Here is a 23,280-nt window from a genome sequence, read left to right as displayed (position 1 = left end):
CTCCCCTCCTTCCATTGCAGGACCAGTATTATCTCGCTTCTCCTGCCCCAAGCATCCACATTCTGAAAAGTAACTTATTGAATTTTGGCAAAGAGTCCTGTGGCACCTTGTAGACTAACAGATGTATTGGAGCATAAGCTTTCATGGGTGAATACTCACTTTGTCAGATGCATGTAATGGAAGTTTCCAGAGGCAGGTATAAATATGCAAGCAAGAATCAGGCTAGGGATAACGAGGTTAGTTCAATCAGGGAGGATGAGGCCCTCTTCTAGCAGTTGAAGTGTGAACACCAAGGGAGGAGAAACTGCTTTTGTAGTTGGCTAGCCAGTCACAGTCTTTGTTTAATCCTGATTATTGAATTTTGCAATCTCTACAGTTGCTTTGGCAATTTACTAGGAACCCACAGCCCCTCCCTGTGTTTCATATAAATGTATATATTTTATATCAAATCCAAATGCCTTTAGTCATATTTCTATGTTTATTTTTATATATAGTAATTGTTGCCTGAGTGACCTAGAAATGAAAAATCCACAATTGATCACCTTTGCCTTTAAGCTACAGTTAGAGGGGAAGGAATGGCCATGGGCTGTATTTAGTACTAGCATGTATTTTGGGCAGTCACATTAAAATTTAGGGGTACCCTAGAACCCATACTCCATTTACTAAGTTGTTTTGTACTGCTCTAGTGTGTGAGTGGTGGAGTCCGTAAATCTGCGCCTCTTGTCCTTCTCTAAACAACTGGTCAGTCCTGCTATCACCTTAAGACTTTCAGTTTGTGCAAGTCTTTATCTGTCTATTGACTTGCTGACAAAATCTCTAGAAACTTGACTTAAAAGGCCATAAAAAAATTATAGCCACTATAATTTGTAGGCATTTCAAGATTGTGTACATGAAATTCAGCAGATATCTTTATATGGACCTATCACTTATAAGATGACATAGTTTCTTTAATCCATTTTGTATTATGCATACTGAAGTATATTTTGGAGCATTTGACTCAGTTTAAAGGTATGTTGCTCTTCTCAAATAGCTGTTACTAGGGCTCTTATCTTTTGCCTCACAACACCAGCAATGTACAGCTTGGAGTTCTTATGGCTTAACTAGCTCCTTAATGTATATTTTAAGTCTGAGACAGTAATTTTACAGTATTTTAGAGCTCTTTTTAAAAAAAAAAAGTAAAGTAATTTATTATTTTGGAAGCCTTCCTGAGAGCATGTTTAATATTTGCAGCATACCTTCTCTTGTCCCTTTCTTTCAATATTACCTTCTATTTTTCTTGTCTTTTGTGTGGTTTTCTTTCTTGTTTTTTCCTAACCCATTACCTGTATATATTTCCATAGATGAGATTTTTTGTTTTTACCTCTTCCCACTTTGCACTCCTCTCCAGCATAGGCTTGACCAGTCAGTACTTTCCTGAATAAAAAAGATACATGAATGCTGGGGGTTTGAAGAAGACTTGAACATCACAGGTAGGTAGTGTTAGGGAGAATTCCTGAAATGGAGAGAACTACCTTGTTCCTCTCTAAAACAATGTGGATGGGAGGGCAAGACCAAAAATGGATAATAGGTACGAGAGTACTATCAGCTAAACCAAAATTAGTTTGAACACCATACTCTGTACTTAATAGCACAAAAAATTATACATCTGAAGCTATCATGTGTAAGAATGTATGTGCAAAATCTAATAACTTCATAGGATTTATTGTTTGTATCTCAGTTGTGCATCTGAACTTCCTTACTTATATTGCTTTCAGAACACTTGGGAGAGATTTTCAATGGCACAGAAGGCAGTTAAGCACCAAACTCCATTGCCGTTTAATGAGAGTTGAGCAACTACCTTCAACCTGTGCCATTGTAATATCTAAAAATGTAAAGTTTTATGGTTGGATTTTCTGAAGCCTCAAGCAGTGAAACATATTTAGAGGATTATATGGGGTTTTAATATATTAAGAATTATCTTGGATGCTATAGGAGCTACACAGAAGGTGAATTAAAGACTAACTATGAAGACTACCCTGTTCTGTAGTTCTTTGCAATTACCTTAACTTGGCTTCTTTGCCTTTTCTTACCCTTAGCCTTCTCTCCATTTCCTTTTTAAGTTATCTGCATACTATTCAGAGCTGTGCTGACTCTTCCAGCTGGTCTTCATCCTGTGTTTTATACACAACTTCTTTAGGGTTCTGTGCTGTGGTCGTTATTTCTAATTAAGGAGGGTTGGATAAAACTCTGTCTCTGGGATCAGTCGTCTTTGCTCCCAAGAGAGTCAAAGCAAAGTGACAAAGGTGCTCCCTCCCAATAGCTGTTGAGTATGCCTCTCCCTGTAGAGCACTTCCTGTTCTTCTTGGGCCAAGAAATTGGGTTAAGAAATCAAACAAGGGTGTCTATTAGAAGTATTGTGCTCTAATCACTGGGCCAGCCCTTTATTTTGACAAGTGATGGGCAAACCTCAAAAGTTCTGGTTTGGATAAGTAAGTAAAAGGTAGGATGCTTCCTGAGACTCTAAAGCAGATTGTAGCCCTTATTTATACTAGACAGATTGAAAATAGTACAAGAGACTGGTCTTTGCTCCTGTAGTATTTTTCAGTGCTTTCAGTCTTCACAGAAACCAGGAAGTAGAGTGGCACATAAAAATGGGTGGTGTTTTATTTTGAAAGGAGATGGGGGAATTTTGTTTAACTTCGAAATTTCAGTTTTTATTTGAGTCAATTCACCAGTCTCTAATTTTTGAGGAAAATGCACTGTCCTGAAACTATTTTTATTCCTTGTTTTTAATACCCTCCATAGGAAGTCTCCGATCTTGCAGTTCATCGGACTGCTTTAGCAAAGTGATGCCTCCAAGGAAAAAGAGGAGACCTGCAGCCGGAGATGATTTATCTGCTAAGAAAAGTAGACATGATGGGTATGTCATCTTAATGTGAGCTAAGAATGATGAAATAACATTATTGATGAATAGTTAGGGTGATCATCCACTTATGAAATGGTAAAAATGGCACTAACTGTGGAATTCTGTGCCTCAATGAGGAAGGATGGCTTTGTGATTATGACACTAGATTGGGACTCAAGATCTGAGTTCAATTCCTGGTTTTGCTATAGACTTCTTGTGTGACCTTGGGAAAGGTAGGTTAATTTCTGTGCTCCAGTTTCCCAAATGTAAAAATGGGCAGAATACTTCCGTTGTCTTGCCTGTTTAAACTAAGAACTTTTGAGGGTGTGTGTGCATAGTAGCTAGACAATGGGGCTTGTGCTATGAAGCTCTACTGTATAATAAGTGGCTCAAAAAGCAAATGCACCCATAATAAGTGTCCTCAAATGTAAAAATTATTTTAGCAACAATAATTCCATCTCTGGACCAGGGAGACTGGTTCTTGGCTCTTGACCTACAAGATGCTAACTTTCATATCATAATTCCACCATCCCACAGGAAGTTTCTGAGATTCACCTTGGGTCAAGACCATTTTCAATACAAGGTGCTTTCCATTTGGCCTATCGTCCACACCCGGAGTGTTCTCAAAGGTCCTATCTATGGTAGCAGCCCATCTTTGCAAATCAGGGATCGTGATACATCCATATCTAGACAGCTGTCTACTCAGGGCAGAATCCTTTGATGATGCCCTGTTAGCTGCGCAAAAGACTATAGATCAGTGGTCCCCAAACTTTTGAGGGTCATGTCCTCCCTTGCCACTGTCTGTGCCTCCTCCGGGGCCAGGAGCAGGACCGCAACTTGGGGTGGGGGTGCAGACAGAGGTAAGGGGGCTAGGGCTGGAGCAGAGTTTGGAGCGGGGCTGGATGGCATTCTCTCCCTGCCCCCAGTGGGGGCTGGCCTGGGTCCAGCTGTGGCCCCAGAATGTTCTTCTGTGCCCCCCTAGGGGACTGCACAGTTTGGGGACCTCTGCTATAAATGTATTCATGCAGTTGAGACTACAACTGAATGCTCAAAAATAGACTGACTCTAGTGTAACAGCTAGAATTCATAGGAGCCTCTCTCAGTGTGGTAAAGACCAATGTTTTCCTCCTATTACACAGATTCAACACCCTAACCATCTTAATCAACCATTCAGATCAGTCCCCAGACCTTGGCCAGAAATTGCCTCAAATACTCGGTCACAGGGCAGCAGACCTTTGTGATAAGTCACATAAGGCTCCACATGCGTTGCTTTCTGGCATGGCTCAAAATGGTACACACACCAAACAGAGACAGATTGAACAAACTACTGTCAATGCCCTTGATAGCCAGAGACTCTCAAAAGGTGGAAAGATCTGCAGAAGGGGTCTGCATAGGGGTCCCCTTCACGGAGCCACCTCCAGTGTTGATACAGACAGACACATCTTTACTGGACTGAGGAATTTACCAAGACAATCACATGGTTCAAGGCAAATGGTCCCCCTTAGAATCAACACTACATATCAACCTATTAGAGCTCAGAGCAGTCAGAAATGCTTGCCTACCATTTGATGAAGGCAAACATGAAAGTCACGGCAGGCTACATAGCATGTATATTCTACTTAAACTGCCAGGGAGGAGCGAGATCACCATCCGTTTGCGCAGAAGCAGAGACACTATGGAACTGGTGCATTCGGCAGAGCATCATATCATCGGCCTACCTGCTGGGTGTGGAGAATACCACTGTGGACACCCTCAGCAGAACATTCTCGCAGAAACATGAATGGGAAATGGACCCTGTTCTCTACAATTAATTTTGGCATTGTGGAGTCCCAAAAATTTACTTATTTGCCATGTCCCAAAACAAAAAATGCTTTCAGTACTGCTCCAAACCTCGTCTGGGATACCATTCACTAAGAGATGCCTTTTTCTTTCACTGGGACACAGGTCTCCTTTATGGCTTTTCTCCCAATTCCTCTCGTATCGAAGGTCCTGCTCAAGATAAGAAAGAGTAAAAGTAATTCTCATAGTTCCCACGTGACCAAGACAAACATGGTTCTCCAACCTTACTCAGTTAGTGGTGTGCCTACCAATCATTCTTCACCTCCTCTCTCAGAACGCCGGACAGATCCGCCATCCAAACTTACAGGTTCTCCAATTCTAGGCATGGCTCCTTGATGGTTCATAGAGATGACCTGTTCAGAAAATGTGAAAGAGGTTCTATTACATAGTAGAATAATAACTCCTCAACATATATGCAGAAATAGAAAAGATTCCAAACTTGGTGTAACTCAAAACACATTACCTCCACATCCTCTCCCCTCCCACTAGTACTAGACTAAATCCTGATCTAAAAAAAGTCAGAATTATCTCTAAGTTCAGTAAAGATACAGCTCACAGCCATAACCGCCTTTCATTATAAGAGACTGCTTTTCCATTTTCACTCATCCTGCAATCAAAAGATTCCTCAAGGGTATGGGTAACCTCTTCCCACAAATCAGACATCCTACACCAACATGGGACCTTAACCTGGTCTCAAGTTCCTCACAAAGCCTCTTTTTGAACCCATGGCTACATGCTCACTTATACATCTGTCTATGAAAACAGCATACCTCGTAGCCATCACCTCGGCTCGGGGAAATAGGGGCTGTAATGGCACACTCACCCCCTCTCAATTTTTTGTTATTTTAGGGATAAGGTCACACTGAGAGCACATCTCAAACTTTCTCTCGAAAGTATCCTCTGACTTCCATATAAACCAACTTACTCTCCTCCCAACCTTCTTCCCAAAACTACACTGTGACAGAGAAGCAATGTTATATATTTGCTATCAGGATTGCTTTGGCATTCTATTTGGACAGAACAAAAACTTAAGAAAATCTCCTAAACTATTCCTTTTGATTGTAGAGAAGTCTAAAGGAACCTCACTCTCAAAACAAAGATGGGTATCGAACTGCATTACCTACTGCTATCGTACCTGCAATCTTTAGCCTCCATCTGAAGTTTGAACTCATACCATGAGATCTGTTTCCACTTCTGTAGTCTTCATCAAAAATGTTCCCATCACAGAAATAGGCATAGCAGCACCTTGGGCATCTGGTCATACTTTTGCGGAACGTTATGCGATCACCCATGACTCAGCATCCGATGCCATATTTTGCTCCACAGTATTATCATCAGTACTAGACTTGACTCTGAAGTCCAACTCCTCCATCGGGGTACTGCTCTAGAGTCACCTACAGTGGAGCACCCATAGGCATTAGGGATATAAATATTGTTTTAAAAAGTACCCATTAAAACTATTAAAATTATATTGGTTAACCATTTAATTGTTAAAGTTCACAATCTACCTCGTATATATTATCTTTGTCAAGTGTCTTTACTAACAAAAACAGACAGTCTTATGTGTAAACCCACTTTTTCCAATGTCCTGCAACTTCATTAAGTTGAAAATGCTGATACATTCTTTTCAGCTTTATAAATAGTTCACTCACCAAAGATAAAAACAATGTGTAAATTTGCAGGAACTAACTGTAGCAACTTCTTACATAATATCCTCAAATATTAGTAATGCCTTTAAAAATTATTGGAAAAAGTCACTTTTCAGAGGCCGCTTTGTTTAACTTTTTACATAATATCCCGGAGCCATCCAAAAAACACAAAGTCTGATTAGGAAAAAAAAGGTTTCATAGTCTGTTCACATGAATCAAATTTAAAAAATGCTACATTTCAACTTTATATATAAATCATGTTATAGTGTGCTTCAGTCTTTTCAGTTGGTAATTAGCCCTCCCCCTAAGGATTGCTGTGTTGCTAATTTCTGATGCTGGTAATTTGTTAAGTGTGAAAGATAAATAATTTAGCAATAGCTGGAATTCAATAAACTTGCTGCTGATAAATTTCTATGTAGATCCATTACTTTCCTGGAGACTTTAAAACAGACTTCGTAGAAGCAGTGAGAAATTGAAGGCTCATAGGTAGCAGGTTATTTATAACTTTATTTTGGACAGTTCAATTCTCTGTTTGAGGAATATGTGCCTCTAATGCTTTCACTGTTTCTAATGGCTGAAAACAGTGGCAGAAAACTTCCTATAGTGCAGTGGTCCCCAAACTGTGGGGTGCACCTGGGCCAACCCCCACGGGGGTGGGGAGGGAGCACCGCCCAGCTCAGCTTTGGCTCCAGCTCTTCCTTCCCAGTTGCAGCTCTACTCTGCCCCCTGCTCCTCGCCCAGCCCAGCTCTGCCCTTATTCCTTCTCTGCCCCCGGCCAGCTCCACTTCTAGCCCCAGCTCCTCCCCCACCCCCAGTTTCACCCCCCAGCTCTGCCTTGAGCCCAAGCTCTTCTGCTGAGGAAGCCTTGGCTGTGCAGTAATGGAGGGAGGGGTGCGGACACATTCCATTAGAGGTAAGTGGGAGCACGACAGGAAAAGTTTGGGCACCACTGCTATAGCGTGACTCTGCAGAAGCAATATTTTTGTAGCACTACAGTTAAGTCACCTTACTTTCTTCAGATGTGCGTCTATGGATTGTACTGCAAGTTGTGTGCAAGTGGATATTTTTGACTAGCTGTGTCCATCAAAATTACACGTGCATCCTGGGCCGCCTCATGCTCCCATATGAGGGCAGAAAGGGTTCCATGGCTGTAACCCTCACTCAGTTCCTTCTTGCTGCAAGTAGCAGTGAGACGGAACCTGGCAAGTATTCATGCCATTAGTTTTTAGCTCAGGCTACATGTTTTTGAAATCTTCAGAACCATTTCTTATCTCCTGTTTGGACTGCTGTGAACTGATCGCCAGTCACCTGTACAGGGCTTTTCAAATGGCAGATTCAAAACCTGCCGTTTTCAAGCCCTGTCATCCTGTGATGGGCAAAGCCCCATGAAGGATGGGCAGAGTACAGGTGTCTCTTGTGCCTGGGGGAAGCATTCCAAGATGAGTCTTGGAATGCTTTATTCATCATGTGGACTTGCAAGTAATAAGATGCAAAGCTGAAACTCTACCTTTTGGAACAATCCATGAAGGTCTCATGAGAGTCAGAGGAAACAAAGTCCAGAATCCTATTAATGGACAAACCAACATCATCTCGTGTCCCACTGAGCAGACAGGCAACACCTAAGGTTTCTGTGAAGATGGTGCTGAGGAAAGACCCAGCACCAGCATTGACTCTGGCACCAGCATGTTAGGTGTCTAAGGCAAGCTCGGAAAGGGTGGCACCGAGCACTGAGGAAGAAGATCAAGAAGGAGTTCCATGTCCTCCCACAGGAAGAGACATACTGAAAAGTCTCTGGAGAAAAGTCCTCCAAGCCCACCCCGCCCCCGCCCAGTGTTGAGGGATGGAGAGAGAGAGGGGACAGACTGTGATGCAGCAGACTCTACCAGCACTTTCCTGGCACCACCAGTGCTCCCCTCAGTATTGTTCATGAGGATGAGGGTCAGGCAGGACGGTCATCAAGACATCTTCTGGCACTAGTACAGACTCTGATATGGAATGCACTTTGTATATTGGTGCTCCCCCTGTAGGGGGTCTACTCCTCACTGTCACAGGGGTGTACATATTCCCTGTCACTGAGCAGAGAATCTTCCCCTCTGAGGTCTGATCAGCACCACCAAGATACCTATGGGCTTCTGCTTAATGGCCCCATCCATCCCTGGCCCATCTACACTGGCATTGGTCCAGCCAGCAATCTGCAAGTTATCTGTACTCATGTTATGTCACCATGGCCCTATGGGCAGTACTGAGGCCTTCTTTCACATGTATTGAAGAGCTGGTCTCAAGCAGTGGGGAAGAAAAAGGTCTCCTTCCCCAGTGGCATCTGTGGCCAGACCCAGGATCCCATAATATCAAGAGGTGTTGGATCCAGGGGCTGAGCAACATCAGTCTTGCCTCCAAAGGATCTCTTCTTGTCATCCCAGATGAAGTGTCTTCTGGAATGGTACTGACACTCGCACTGGATGACTCAAAAGCGTTCAGGAGCTCCTTATGAAGATTGCCGAGATTGAGACTTGGGTCATTTCAGATAAGTCCCACAAGCTGTTTGACCTCCTGTCAGTTTCTGGTTGAGCGAGGATCTCCCTCCCCATTAATGAGGGACTACTAGACTAGAGCTAAAGCCCTGTGGCAGATGCCAGCCATTATAAACACCAATGATTAAACAAGTTGAATAGGGCTACCACCATAGTTCTGTCTAAGGTACATGCCTGGGTGGCTGTGCACAAGAGACTGAAGGGCCATGCACAGGCATTCCTCCACTAATTAGGTTCCTCCTGGACAGGATATGGAAGGTTAGGTGGTGGGGAAGTAGGGGGTGAGGAGTTTGGGGCATCTCAACTCCCAGCTGGGCTTTGGTGGCCAGGAGAGCAGAGTCAGACTCTCTCAGCAGCCCCAGCTGGGCTGCAGCTGCTGGGGAGAAACAGTACTTTCTCCCAGCCCCAGGCTGGGCTGTGGGGAGTAGGCTGCACGGGGATAGATGGGGAGTGTAGCGAGACGATGTTCACTGGTGCAGCACTTCCTGCTGGTTGTCTCAGGAATTAGCTCTTCCAGCCTGGAGCGCCCTCTGCAGGCCAGTGTCTCGCCTGCCACTAGGACCCATGTCCCTGCCGGACACCGATGCCCCTTTACCTTGGGGTACTACCCCCTGGCAGTACCTCCACACTCTGGGTCTCCCCTCCACAGGGAACCCCCAACCCTCTATCCCCTCCTTGCCTCAGTGGCTACTGCCAGTCACCCTCTAGCCTCCACTCACTGGAGCAGACTGCAGTCTGTAAACCACTCATCATCGGCAAGGGGGTTGGACCAGCTGCCTCTGCCTATTCCCAGGCTACACCTCTGTAGCCCCAGTCCCTTTCCTGGCCTTTAGCAAGGCTTGCAGCCTGGGGGTTTTCCTAGGCTAGAACTCCATAGCTCCTCTGGCCTTCCCCCAACCCTACCCTTTTCTCCCAGGCAGCTAATCCTTCTCTCTCAGAAGCTAGAGAGAGAGTCTGCTTGAGCTCCTGGCTCACAGCCCTTTTATAGGGCCTGCTGTGGCCTGATTGGGGCATGGCCCCAGCTGTGGCTGCCTCCCCAATCAGCCTAGCCTTTTCTGTCAGCCCCAGCCCTCTCCAAGCTCTGGCTTTAACCCTTTCTGAGCTGGAGTGGGGTGACTACCCCGCTACAGGGAGAATAGAGGGTGGAGAATTTGGGGTGTCCCCTCCCAGCCCCAGCTGGGCTGCAGCTGCCAGGGAGAGACAGGACTTTTTCCCAGCCCCAGGCTGGGCTGGCAGGAGCAGGCTGCATGAGGTGGTGGTGGAGGGGCTGGGGGGTCGGAGGGGAAAGCAGGCAGCATGGGGGGCAGGGTGCCAAGATTTCAAGCGGATTGCTGGCATTTTGGGGATGTGGCTACATGGCAGGTGGGGTGCTGGGGAGACTCCATTGTCTGATTAATGCATCAGAGCACAGTCAGTCCAAGCACATCTTTCCTTTTCTTGTTGTTACTATGAGACTGGGGTGAGGACGGAAATGTATTAATTACCAACTAATTATTGATATAATTGCAAGATCTGAAATATGCCAGGAATAATGTGGCTTCACCCCTGCTATTTTCCACTGTTAGAATTATAGAGCAAACACAAAACAGTGAATCCTCTGCAGTTCCAGACCAAAATATTTTTCACCTAGTATCAGCAGGGAGAGATGAAGAGCTTACTTTTGGCCATGTTGAGTTTCAGTTGACAGCTGGTGGACATCTGCTGTGAGATGTTAGAAAGACTGGGCTAAGATTTAGTTTGATTGGAGGGAGACAGATCCCCTTGGGCTTGAGTAGTTGTGGCAACAGCTCCCAGCGCTCTAAAAAAACCACTTTCACAAGGGGAGTAGCTGGGAGCACTGTCTATACTGGCATGTTACAGTGCTGAAATTTGCTGCGCTCAGGGGGTATTTTTTCACACTCTTGAGCAAGAAAGTTGCAGCGCTGTAAAGTGCCAGTGTAGACAAGCCCTTAGATACTGATCCTGCAAACAATATGAATGTGGAGAGCTCCCATGTATAGGCATTCACAGGATTGGGGCTTTAGTGAATGAATACTGGAGCAAAAACATGCGGAAAGGCCTAGCTCATGACATTTGCATGGTTACATTTCAAACAGAGTTTACATAGGTGTTAATGGCTTAAGGTAAAAAAGAAAAACATTCTTTTAACAACAGTTCTTTTGGAGTGTTGTAAATATCTGAAAACTGATCTTAATGATTTTTTTAAGAATATCCTGTGTTACTAATTAATACACAGTAAATTGTTAAAACTGGAAGAACTTTACTATGAATGCTGTTTATTAGTTTGGCCTTTCAGTTAGAGTTGGATTTCAGATAGGTGATTTCCATTAAGTTTTAGAATTTGTTTGGGGAGAGGTATTGGAAACCATGAAGGCCAGATCTTCGCTATCTAGTATAGTTCTGGCTCTTCAGAGTACTCCCTTTGACTCATAAGTAGCAAGCACTAGGTGTGGTGCTAGGTGTTTTGTAGGATGAAGACCTTATTTGCAAGATCTTTGAAGCAGGGATCTGTCTGTGAACTCTGAAGCCGCGTGTTAATGTGGCTTCTACTCTTGAGTTTTTGAGTTGGTCTCACACACACACACAAAATGTGAAACCATGAGAACTTTGCCTGTTTCTACAGGGCTCTGTTGCACTTGCACAGCGTGGGTCGTAAACACTACTTTAAAATACCCATAACCAACCACTTGATGTTTTACTTCTCTTCATAGTTTCAATGTTGTCACTTGTTTGTTTGTGGTTTTGCTTGCTGTCTGTGTTGCTTTATTACTTATTTTTACTGTTCTATGTATGTGCAGTATTAATCAAATTAAGAGTATGAGAGTATAAGCCTAAGTGAATGCCTTTTACTCTCCTTTCCAGTATCAAAAAATATTGTATTAATATTTGTGATGAGAGCATGACTGTTTCTAGTTGACTCATAGATTTGTTTAGCATCTTAAAGCTGAGCTATGTGTGCAGATAATATGCATGCAAGAGGGATAGTTTTGTGTACTACAAAAGTCCGTAGCATGCTAGTGTTTTGGTAGATGCTTCATTTTTTGAGAGCAGCTTTCCCTGAAGATTTAGTGGTCTATGGTAGGAGTAGGTTATTAAATTGGGCTCTGGTGCATATTTTTTATCATCATCATCATCACTCCCATAACCGCATTGGTCATTGGGACACCATCATTGATGAGCAATCAACCAATTGTCTCCACCCCTGATGATTGCGTGTCAGTGCTTGAGTCTCCGTGAAGTCCATTTCTGTCTACTCTTTTATGTTGTCAATCCATCTTTTCTTCTGTCTACCTCTTCTTCTCTTCCCCTGTACTGTCACCATATGATGAGCATATTTTTTATGCTTTACGTAATACCCATGCCTTTGTTTTATTTATATAGCTGTTTTCAGTATACCACATTTTGGTGTGTTTACTAGCTTGAGTTGTTAGAAAGGATGATAAAATACATGTACTCGAAGGGCAGTGTTAATTTTATTTGTATTTGATTTCATATTAAATAAACATCTTAAGCAGTACACCTTGTTAATTATTCTTTGTTTTAATATTCTTGCTTCTTCTTCCATACCTATGAACTGTTTAAAAATATATATTATATCTGTTTTTTGTTTGTGGTGGACATCTGCACATTACCTCAATATTAGTGCTGCACATAACAAAATCCATTCCTCATGTGGATGGAAAAAATTAGCAGGAACGTTGGATACCACTTCCCCATATGGGGTTTGAGTACTTAACACTCACCGCAACCTAGGCGCTTTAGTTGTATCAGCCAAACAAGAAAATTTGAGATTGAACAAAAGTACCCAGAAGGACAAAGACCCCAAATGCCTCAGCCTGTTTGGGAGGAAATTGTATTCCTTAGCTTTGCTACAAATAATGGTGGGTAATTGCCAGGCACTGCTGGCCAAATACGACTGGTTGACACTCTTCTTTGCAAAGCTGCTTCATGACAGCAGAGAGTAGCTTAAGGCTATAATTAAGACATTTTAGACAGGTCTACGGCCACCACAGTAACCATGCACAATGCATTGTGACTTCAAGTTTTGGACATCCTGAGAGCGGTGTAGGTCATGATTGAGGACTCAGAGCTGTTTAGGGAGAAGACAGTGGTATGCACATGCTGAAGGACTCCAGAGATACTCTAGGGTATCTACATGCTCTAGGGACTTACACACTTTCTCTGTAATTCAAACAGTATCATCCACAGCTACAGCCCAGACACAGTGCACACTGTCTTACCACCACTGTGATGGAATATCATGACAAAAAGAGCCCAAGATATGAGATTACCAGTGTTTCTCTTCCTCGGCAATGACACTGCATCTTCAACACATCAACAGAGTTGATGAGGTGGTTGAGAGCTGCAGCAGACTCAATCCAGAGAGCACACCCTTCAGAAGCCCCTTCACTCCTTTATGCCGAGCACGTGTTGTCTTGATATCAGACAGACAGGTGTTTAGGCCTGGTCTGCACGCAAAGGTTTGCCAGCATAGATGTGTTGGCTAGGCGTGTGGAGAAAAAATCACACCCCTTCTGGCATAGCTATGTCAGCTAAATCTGTGGTGTAGCTGCAACTATGCTAACAGGAGAATGCTTCTGTCGGTTTAGCTAATGTCATTAAGGGATGTGGTGTAGCTATGCCAGCAGAATTTCTCCTTCTGCTGGTTTATGCAGCATCTACAGTAGGGGGACTCTGCAAGCATAGCTATACTGGCCAGTGCTCTGTAGCAGTGGTTCTCAACCTTATTTACCTTCATGGGTTGCATATGCAGCTCTCTGTGTGTTATGTGGGCCTCATCTACACAATATATATATTACCTGTATGGCCCTGAGGATATCACATGGGCTGCAGCTGTGTGCTGATTGGGCTGCAAATGGCCCGTGGGCCGCAGATTGAGAACCACTGCCCAAAGCTCTAGGACCAAGCTGCCTTACCCAGTCTTTTACAGAGAAAAGGTGGTGATGAAGCTACATACCAGTCATCCCAAAGATGGTTTTGGAAATCTACATGAACCAATCCATCACCATACCTGTCTTCTCTCTTGGCGTTGAATGCAGCTTTGTGAAGAAGAAGCTGCATACTTTCAACGTCTCCAGAGTCTTGCTCTATTACCTCAACAGGACTGCCTTTCTGTCCCTGCCTCCTTGTGGCCATATTTAACGCCTTGAAAGGCCAAGCTATCTTTTTGCAGAGAATCTCGAAGTGGATCATACTGCATCATTGGCTGGTGAGTCTCTTCCTCCAAATCTCAAGGCACATTCCACCAGGGCACAGGCAGCACTGTCGGCCTGCTTCAGAAATGTCCCAGACTCTGAGATCTGCAAGGCAGCTACATGGAGTCACCTCCTGACTTTTGTTAAATGTTATGCACTTGACATGGCAGCTAGGTCAGATTGCAAGTTTGGGAGAGCAATCCTTCGGTGTGTTTTATATAGTTGGAACTCCTGACTCCCACCGTCTAGGGAGGATACTGATTTCCAGTTACCTACAGTGGGATTCATATTGACACAGGCTGAAAGGTAGAGTGGTTGCTTACCTTACAGTAACGGTAGTTCTTTGAGATGTTGTACTCGTGGATCCCATGACCTGCCCTCCATCCCCACTTTTCGGAGTCCTCAGCAACACGGGCTTTGAATTGCAAGGAAACTGTGGGAGCATGATGTTCCCTCCATTCCTCCCCCCATTTTGCTCTTGTGTGGGAGCATGAGGAGGCATAGGGTGCATGTGTTTCCCTAACGGACACTTTTAATCAAACAAAAAAAGTACTTGCACCTACAGTGGGATACACACTGACAACATCTCCCAAACTCCTTATCTCCCTCCCATAAAAACCCTAGTTACCCTAGTGTAACTAACTGTTCTATTTTAGCACTTGTGATGGCTTTCCTGTGTTACCAGTAATAGAAATTCATGATACTCTTGTTTTGCTGCTGAACAAATACAGTAAAGGTAGAGACACTTCAAATGTTTCTATATTTCTCTACTCAAAGGCCTCAGCCCTCTTCTAGAGAGTTTCTGTTTAGGAGGCAACAAAGTTAGTTGTGTCCTTGGCTGTGGGCTTTCTGCAGAAATTGCCATTATTGTAGGTATTGTTACAAGGGCAGTTCAGGAACTTAACTGAGACCACCAGCTCTGTTAGGAGTGCTAGTGATAATGTAGGATTCAGGCCTGTATATTCACATGAGATAAAATTTTGGGTCTTGTTTGCCTGTTTGATTTTTGATACACCTATATCCTTACTAATATGTGTGAACAAAGACACTGTGTGTTGCTTCTGCCTAAGCCAGGTGGGTTTGTTACTATAATGGAAACAGATAAGAACAGTTAAAGTGTTATTGTGGATGGTGGGAGTGTATTAGGTGAGCATACACAGGAAGGCTGGCTTGCTGGCTCCTCTCTCAAGCCAAGGTCAAGCCACCAGTTAAGAGGGGCAAGGAGGCTTGGTGGGGAGGCATAAGACACACTAAGAGCCAAAGAAAAGCCTGGCTTGGCCAGTATACAACCTCACTCCATATCCTTCCCATGGGATACAAAAGAGGTGGGATGAAGACCCCAGACTCATGATCCTCCAAAATGGAACATGACCATAAGTTGTAAGAGGTGGGACCAGGGGTGTGCATTGCAGGTATATATGGGGCTGCTAAGGAGGAGGAGGGGGGAATAGGAAACAGGGACACAGGCAAAGGCTCTGCGGTGTCAGAGCTGGGAACAGGGACATGGGTAAAAGCTCTGTGGCATCAGAGCTGGGAATGTAACACTGGGAAACAGACTCTGCCAGTGTGTAGAGCTATGGGTATGCTTGCTTGAAACTAACCCCAATAAATATTGTGTTGCTTGCAATTCGGACTTCTGGTTTTCTGCTTTCTGTCTGTGTGACAAGAACCAGGGGTGGGCATAGGCTCTGTTTCCTTCAGGCCCAGAGGGTGCTGAACCCCCATCTCTGCCCCAGGTCCCGCCTCTACCCGCCCTCTTTCCCCCAAGCCTCCACCCACATCTTCCTGCCCTTGCTCTGCCCCAGGCACCATTCCACCCCTTCTCCCATCTCCCTGCCCCATCTCTTCCTGCCCAGTTCCCCCTCACTCCTGAGCGTGCCCCATCACCGCTCCTCCCCCCCTTCCTCCCAGAACCTCCTTCATGCCCCACTAATTGCGGGAGACGGTAAGTGTTGGGGGAGAGGGGGAGGAGTTGATCTGTGGGGGCTGCTGGCGGGCAGAGCTGGCTGCCAGTGGGTTCTAAAGCACCCACTAATTTCTGTTGGTGGGTGCTCCAGCCCTGGAGCTCCCATGGAGTCGGCGTCTGTGGGTGTGAAGGGAAAGTCCTCTAACAAACTCTCATATCATTTGGTCACCCTGCAGGTTTTTTGGTGACCACTGTCAGCCTGAGCTGGATTTTAAACCAATGATCTGTAGATGAAGGTCTGAAGAACTCATTACAGTTCCTTGAGCCATCTAGTCAATGTTGCTGAAAAAGTTCCAAACTTTGAAAAAGCGAGCTTTATTTATGCATTCAATATTTCTAATATTTAGTTGTATGGTACTTATTCTGTTAAGCAGTTGTGTAAATAAGTGGATATATGAGGGCAAGATGTTGAGTAAAATGCTAAAGATTAAGTAGGGCTTCTGATTTTAACTGGTAAACACCAATAAAACACCGCTGATGCTGGAAAAGAAAAGAAAACAAACTGGTGTTTATGCAGTAAACCTGGAAATGGTTACTTGTATTTAAGGGCTTGTCTACATGGATCAGTAAGGCACACTGTAGGCATGTGATTTCTAAAGCACACTCATATGTTGCGCATTAACTGGTCTGTGTAGCCCCTGCTGATGTGCATTAAAACTTCCCTAGTGTGCTGGTTGAAACAGTATTATGTTAGTATGCTAAATAACATTACAGGGAGATTACTCATGACAGTATATACTATTATAATGAGTAATGTGTATAATATACATTACTCATTGCAGTATATACAAATTTTTGGACAGCTACATAAAGCTCAAAAATAGACTCCCCCCAAATGAAATTAATAAACCCTAAAAAACAGAAGCCCTAAGTTTAAACTATCCATATTAGGAAAATGATATTGCCATTTGTATTGGCTAACTGTATCTTGACTACAAAGCTCTTTTTTAAAATGTAAATTACTTATTAATTATGTTCTCCATTTTTAGCATGTATAGAAAATATGATTCAACTAGAATAAAGACAGAGGAAGAAGTCTTTTCAAGTAAAAGATGCTTAGAATGGTTCTATGAGTATGCAGGTAAGCTGATATGTACCAATGCCTAACCCTGACAACTGTCTAAACTTGTATTGAAATTTAAAGACATTATTAAATGAGATTTTTCCTAGAAATTTCAATCTAATACAGAGATTTCTTGGTAAAGCAAAGAGTTTTAAAAATAATCCTTGAATAAAAAAGACTCCTGTTTATAGACAGATACCAAAGAACTCAAGATGTGCCAGTGTCTGAAAGAATAATTACCACACTGAAGACAATATTTTCCCCAAACAAGAAACGTTTCAAATGCAGATAATGTATCACTATTTTGGTTTTAAGTTACAGAGAATTAAAAATAAATTAGTAACTGTACATTAAACAAAATAAAGCTTTAATTGTGGTTTATTGCTAAATTCTATACTAGAATTTATTGCTAATATCTGTACATTAAATTATGTTTCCAACTGAAGTTTGTTTAACTCATTGATTTAGAGTTCTGGCCCCTTACAATTGAGAAGTGTAGACATCTGGTGACATGGGCCCCATTTTAAAAGGGTTAGGAGGTTAGCCATATTTAATTTTCACTTCTAAATTTGGTTCCAGTTCTAAGCAGAAAATGGAACTGATTCCTGAGATCACATTTCCCCAAGGAGTCTTTCCTTAGAATTATTGTTCAACATTAAGCACGAGGGTATATTTTTGTCTCGTTCTCACTATTGTATATTGAACAGGACTTGACTTGGCAATTTCTTCTAGGACCACCTATTATGATATACTTCATCTTCTGACAACATACAGGCAGTGACCTGCTAATTTTGCAGAATAGTACACAAAACTCTCCTAAAGGAAGCTATTTGCAAAGGGAGAAAATAATTCTATAGTACAGTACTGTAAAGAACACTGAAGGGGAAACTGAATAGCTGGTAGATAGAGAAATGGGGACCTTGGGTAGTTTCTCTGAAAGCATACCTAGAACTTTAGGGAGTAAATGACGTAGTCTTCTTTTTGTAGCGGCTGGTTTGGATGCATGATATTAAATGCTCTCATCTCCATTCCTTTTTGGCATCTGTACAGCTAATAAATTATCACTTAATTTTTGGTGGTGATGCTATTAAAGCAAAACATGATTTATATGAACCAAACTAGTCTGAGGTCTTTGTGTCTGGCAGGTTCGGAGAAGAGAGACAGACAAGGGATAGAGAGAGAGAAAAAGGCGGGCACCCTATTGCCAGATTCTGTGCCTTTCTTGATGGCTGTGTGGATTTTCTATTCTTGTTCTGACTACTGGAATAACTCATTCTTGGCAAGAGTTCAGTAGAAAGAAGGATGAGCGGATAGCAGTGTGTGAAACTACTTTGGTTTTCCAGTTGCTGCATCTGCAAAGGTGCTAAGAAGAAGGCAGAGAGGAGTGGGTATAGTTTTGTTCATAGTGGTGTTATAACACTCCGAGATAACAAATTTTCAAATGAGGCTCTTGTATGTTTACTTCATAGGTTTTTCTCTTTTACACAAACCCACTGTTGATACTGCCCTTTTCCTAATGTGACTTTCCCTTATAAAATCACAGAAATCTTTTTTAACCGTTGTATATTTTAAGGTGGCTGAATCTGGGGGCGGAGGGGATAATGGGAAGATAGGAAAATAAAGATGGGAAATGTGTATAATTAAATACATTTAATTATACACAAGGCTGAATATTTAAGACTGATATAAGATTGACTTTAACACAATAGTGAAGGGTCAACTGCTGTTCTCATTATAAAATCTTGGTTTTTTCAAGGCTGTTTGACTATTATTTGTATATACCTCTAGCAGTTTTCATACAGTGTATTGCAGAGATTGTGAAGTAGGAGTCTTGATTTGATTGCTGCTGCTCTTGCTGTTATATTTTCTGAAGCCTTTTTACATAGCAATTACTTTGCAGAGTTTTGCGGGCAGGGGGTTGTGTATGTGAAGTCTCCATTATGTGGTGTGATATGGTGTTGTTGCATTGTGAATAAAAATGGCATGATAATCTTATTTCAGATTTTTTTTTAATGACTCAAAGAAGATAGTTACAGTTAATATAAACAAGTAAATTGTGCATTCGGTTCTGGGGGTGTCAATCCCATACTAGTATAATATATATTTGTTAGTCAGCTATATTCTCTCCCTTTAAAAAAAACTTATTGTATTCTAATACAACTAAAGATTTCTTGTCTGTTTACTATTAAGATAACTTTAAAACAAATTTCTTTCCTGGCTTGAGCCTTTAGTAAGTTCCAGTAACCACTGTGTTCAGTTCACCCAGTATAGCAGCACTTCGGTACTGAGCCAGTTTCAGAAGTCTTTGTCCTGCAGTACCTTCCTTATTGATGGAATGGATAAGACAGAGTTGGTCTGGGCAAAAATCACATTGGGGAAGAAAACTACTAGAGCCTCCCCTGTGATAGTGCTTAGAGTGTGCTATAGACTCTCGCGATCTAATTTGGATATGGATAGAGCCCTCTTTAATGTTTTTAATGAAGTAAATACTAATGGGAATTGTGTGATCACAGGAGACTTTAACTTCCTAGATATAGACTGGAGGACAAGTGCTAGTAATAATAATAGGGCTCAGATTTTCCTAGATGTAATAGCTGATGGATTCCTTCACCAAGTAGTTGCTGAACCAACAAGAGGGGATGCCATTTTAGATTTGGTTTTGGTGAGCAGTGAGACACTCATAGAAGAAATGGTTGTAGGGGATAATCTTGGTTCAAGTGATCATGAGCTAGTTCAGTTCAAACTGAACGGAAGGATAAACAAAAATAAATCTGCGACTAGGGTTTTTGATTTCAAAAGGGCTGACTTTCAAAAATTAAGGAAATTAATTAGGGAAGTGGATTGGACTGAAGAATTTATGGATCTAAAGGCAGAGGAGGCCTGGGATTACTTCAAGTCAAAGCTGCAGAAGCTATCAGAAGCCTGCATCCCAAGAAAGGGGAAAAAATTCAAAGGCAGGAGTTGTAGACCAAGCTGGATGAGCAAGCGTCTCAGAGAGGTGATTAAGAAAAAACAGAAAGCATACAGGGTGTGGAAGATGGGAGGGATTAGCAAGGAAAGTTACCTTACTGAAGTCAGAACATGTAGGGATAAAGTGAGAGAGGCTAAAAGTCAAGTAGAGTTGGACCTTGCAAAGGGAATTAAAACCAATAGTAAAAAGTTCTATAGCCATATAAATGAGAAGAAAACAAAGAAAAAGAAGTGGGACCGCTAAACACTGAGGGTGGAGTGGAGGTTAAGGATAATCTAGGCATGGCCCAATATCTAAACAAATACTTTGCCTCAGTCTTTAATGAGGCTAATGAGGAGCTTAGGGATAATGGTAGGATATGGAGGTAGATATTACCATATCTGAGGTAGAAGTGAAACTTGAACAGCTTAATGGGACTAAATCGGGGGGGCCCAGATAAACTTCATCCAAGAATATTAAAGGAATTGGCACATGAAATTGCAAGCCCATTAGCAAGAATTTTTAATGAATCTGTAAACTCAGGGGTTGTACCAAGTGACTGGAGAATTGCTAACATAGTTCCTATTTTTAAGAAAGGGAAAAAAAGTGATCCGGGTAACTACAGGCCTGTTAGTTTGACATCTGTAGTATGCAAGGTCTTGGAAAAAATTTTGAAGGAGAAAGTAGTTAAGGACATTGAGGTCAATGGTAAATGGGACAAAATACAACATGTTTTTACAGAAGGTAGACCATGCCAAACCAACCTGATCTCCTTCTTTGAGAGGGTAACAGATTTTTTAGACAAAGGAAATGCAGTGGATCTAATTTACCTAGATTTCAGTAAGGCGTTTGATACGGTGCGACATGGGGAATTATTAGCTAAATTGGAAAAGATGGGGATCACTATGAAAAATGAAAGGTAGATAAGGAATTGGTTAAAGGGGAGACTACAGCGGGTCATACTAAAAGGTGAACTGTCAGGCTGGAGGGAGGTTACCAGTGGAGTTCCTCAGGGATCGGTTTTGGGACCAATCTTATTTAATCTTTTTATTACTGACCTCGGCACAACAAGTGGGAGCGTGCTAATAAAGTTTGCGGATGATACAAAGCTGGGAGGTATTGCCAATTTAGAGAAAGACCGGGATATCATACAGGAGGATCTGGATGACCTTGTAAACTGGAGTAATAGTAATAGTGAGAAGTGTAAGGTCATGCATTTAGGGATTAATAACAAGAATTTTAGTTATAAGCTGGGGATGCATCAATTAGAAGTAACGGAGGAGGAGAAGGACCTTGGAGTATTGGTTGACCACAGGATGACTATGAGCAGCCAATGTGATATAGCCGTGAAATAAGCTAATGCAGTCTTGCGATGCATCAGGTGAGGTATTTCCGGTAGGGATAAGGATTAGTACTGTTATACAAGGCAGTGGTGAGACCTCATCTGGAATACTGTGTGCAGGTCTGGTCTCCCATGTTTAAGAAGGATGAATTCAAACTGGAACAGGTACAGAGAAGGGCTACTAGGATGATCGGAGGAATGGAAAACCTGTCTTATGAAAGGAGACTCAAGGAGCGTGGCTTGTTTAGCCTAACCAAAAGAAGGCTGAAGGGATAAATGATCGCTCTCTATAAATATATTTATCAGAGGGATAAATACCAGAGAGGGAGAAGAATTATTTAAGCTCAGTACCAGTGTGGACACAAGAACAAATGTATATAAACTGGCCATCGGGAAGTTTAGACTTGAAATTAGACGAAGGTTTCTAACCATCAGAGGAGTGAAGTTCTGGAACAGCCTTCCTAGGGAAGCAGTGGGGGTAAAAGACCGATCTGGCTTCAAGATTAAACTCGATAAGTTTATGGAGGAGATGGTATGATGGGATAACATGATTTTGGCAATTAATTGATCTTTAAATATTCATGGTAAATAGGCCCAATGGCCTGTGATGGGATGTTCAATGGGGTGGGATCTGAGTTACTACAGAGAATTCTTTCCTGGGTATCTGGCTGATGAATCTTGCCCACATGCTCAGGGTTCAGCTGATCTCCATAATTGGGGTCAGGAAGGAATTTTTCTCCAGGGCAGATTGGCAGAGGCCCTGGGGGTTTTTCACCTTCTTCTGTAGCATGGGACATGGGTCACTTGTTGGAGGATTCTCTGCACCTTGAAGTCTTTAAACCATGATTTGAGGACTTCAGTAGCTCAGACATAGGTGAGAGGTTTATTGCAGGAGTGGGTGGCTGAAATTCTGTGGCCTGCATTGTGCAGGATGTCAGGCTAGATGATCATAATGGTCCCTTCTGACCTTAATATCTATGAATCTATTCACTTTTCACAGTTGCTGTAATTACTGGGTACCGTGGTACAAGTTAAAAAAGAAATGAAGGATAGTGCTCATATTTTCTTTCTCTCTTCTTATGCCTTACCAGAGGTGTAAACTTTTATCATAGTTTAATATCTTCTTGTAAAGGGTAAATATTTGTATGCATCAAAAAGAAAACTGAATCCTACGGAAGTTCAGCTTACGTTGCATGAATACTTCTCTTTTACAGCAGTGGTGTGCTTGCAGTGAATTTTAATTTAAACAACAATATTGTGAAATGTCATTTGATTGCAGGAACTGATGATGTTGTAGGTCCTGAAGGCATGGAGAAATTTTGTGAAGATATCGGAGTTGAACCAGAAAATGTAAGTTTATGATTTTCCCAAAATATCCTTAAGCCACCAAAGTGAACACGAACCTGGCTTGTATCTCTTAGTCTTTTATCATCCAAGTTTGAAAAATTTTGAAATGGAAAATTGAAGAAACCGTTGTTAAATGGAGAAGCAAAAACCAGGCAGGTTTATTTTGTTGCTTTGGCACACCTTAAAATCACTTGCCTTCACTGAAAACGGGTAAATTAAACTCTGAAAGCCCAAACCTTCCAAAAAGTTAGTGTTTATTTTAATTGAAACAATCCTAGAGTTTTAATTTAGAAATGAAGTGGGTATGCACATTATTGGGCTCATATGTTTGTTTCATATTTCTGAGGGGGAAAATATTGTCCTGTTTGAAAATTTGCTAATCTCATCCACCTGATTTTGAAACACAAGAGATACAGAAAACATGTGTCTCTTACAGTCAGGAATGTCTTGTGAATTAGAAAAGACCTTTTAAAATTCATACATAATACACCTG

The 23,280-nt window shown here is 42.3% G+C and overlaps 1 protein-coding gene across 9 annotated transcripts in view; it reads left to right on the top strand.

Moving 5' to 3' along the window:
* Positions 1–23,280, top strand: part of DCUN1D4 (defective in cullin neddylation 1 domain containing 4) — a 73,487-nt gene that overhangs the window by 35,828 nt on the left and 14,379 nt on the right. For 8 of the 9 annotated variants that reach the window (XM_073342079.1, XM_073342076.1, XM_073342082.1 and 5 more), the window contains 3 exons: positions 2,785–2,899; positions 17,075–17,166; positions 22,720–22,790. In XM_073342079.1, coding sequence (XP_073198180.1) covers positions 2,785–2,899; positions 17,075–17,166; positions 22,720–22,790 — 278 coding nt within the window. Of the gene's footprint in view, positions 1–1,392; positions 1,470–2,784; positions 2,900–17,074; positions 17,167–22,719; positions 22,791–23,280 lie in introns of those variants that run through there. The other variant, XM_073342080.1, reaches the window with a different exon arrangement.

The sequence above is a fragment of the Lepidochelys kempii genome, chromosome 4 (genome assembly GCF_965140265.1).
Source record: "Lepidochelys kempii isolate rLepKem1 chromosome 4, rLepKem1.hap2, whole genome shotgun sequence".
NCBI lineage: Eukaryota > Metazoa > Chordata > Testudines > Cheloniidae > Lepidochelys > Lepidochelys kempii.
The sequence above is the reverse complement of the archived record's forward strand: the minus strand, read 5'-3'. Positions and strand labels throughout refer to the sequence as shown.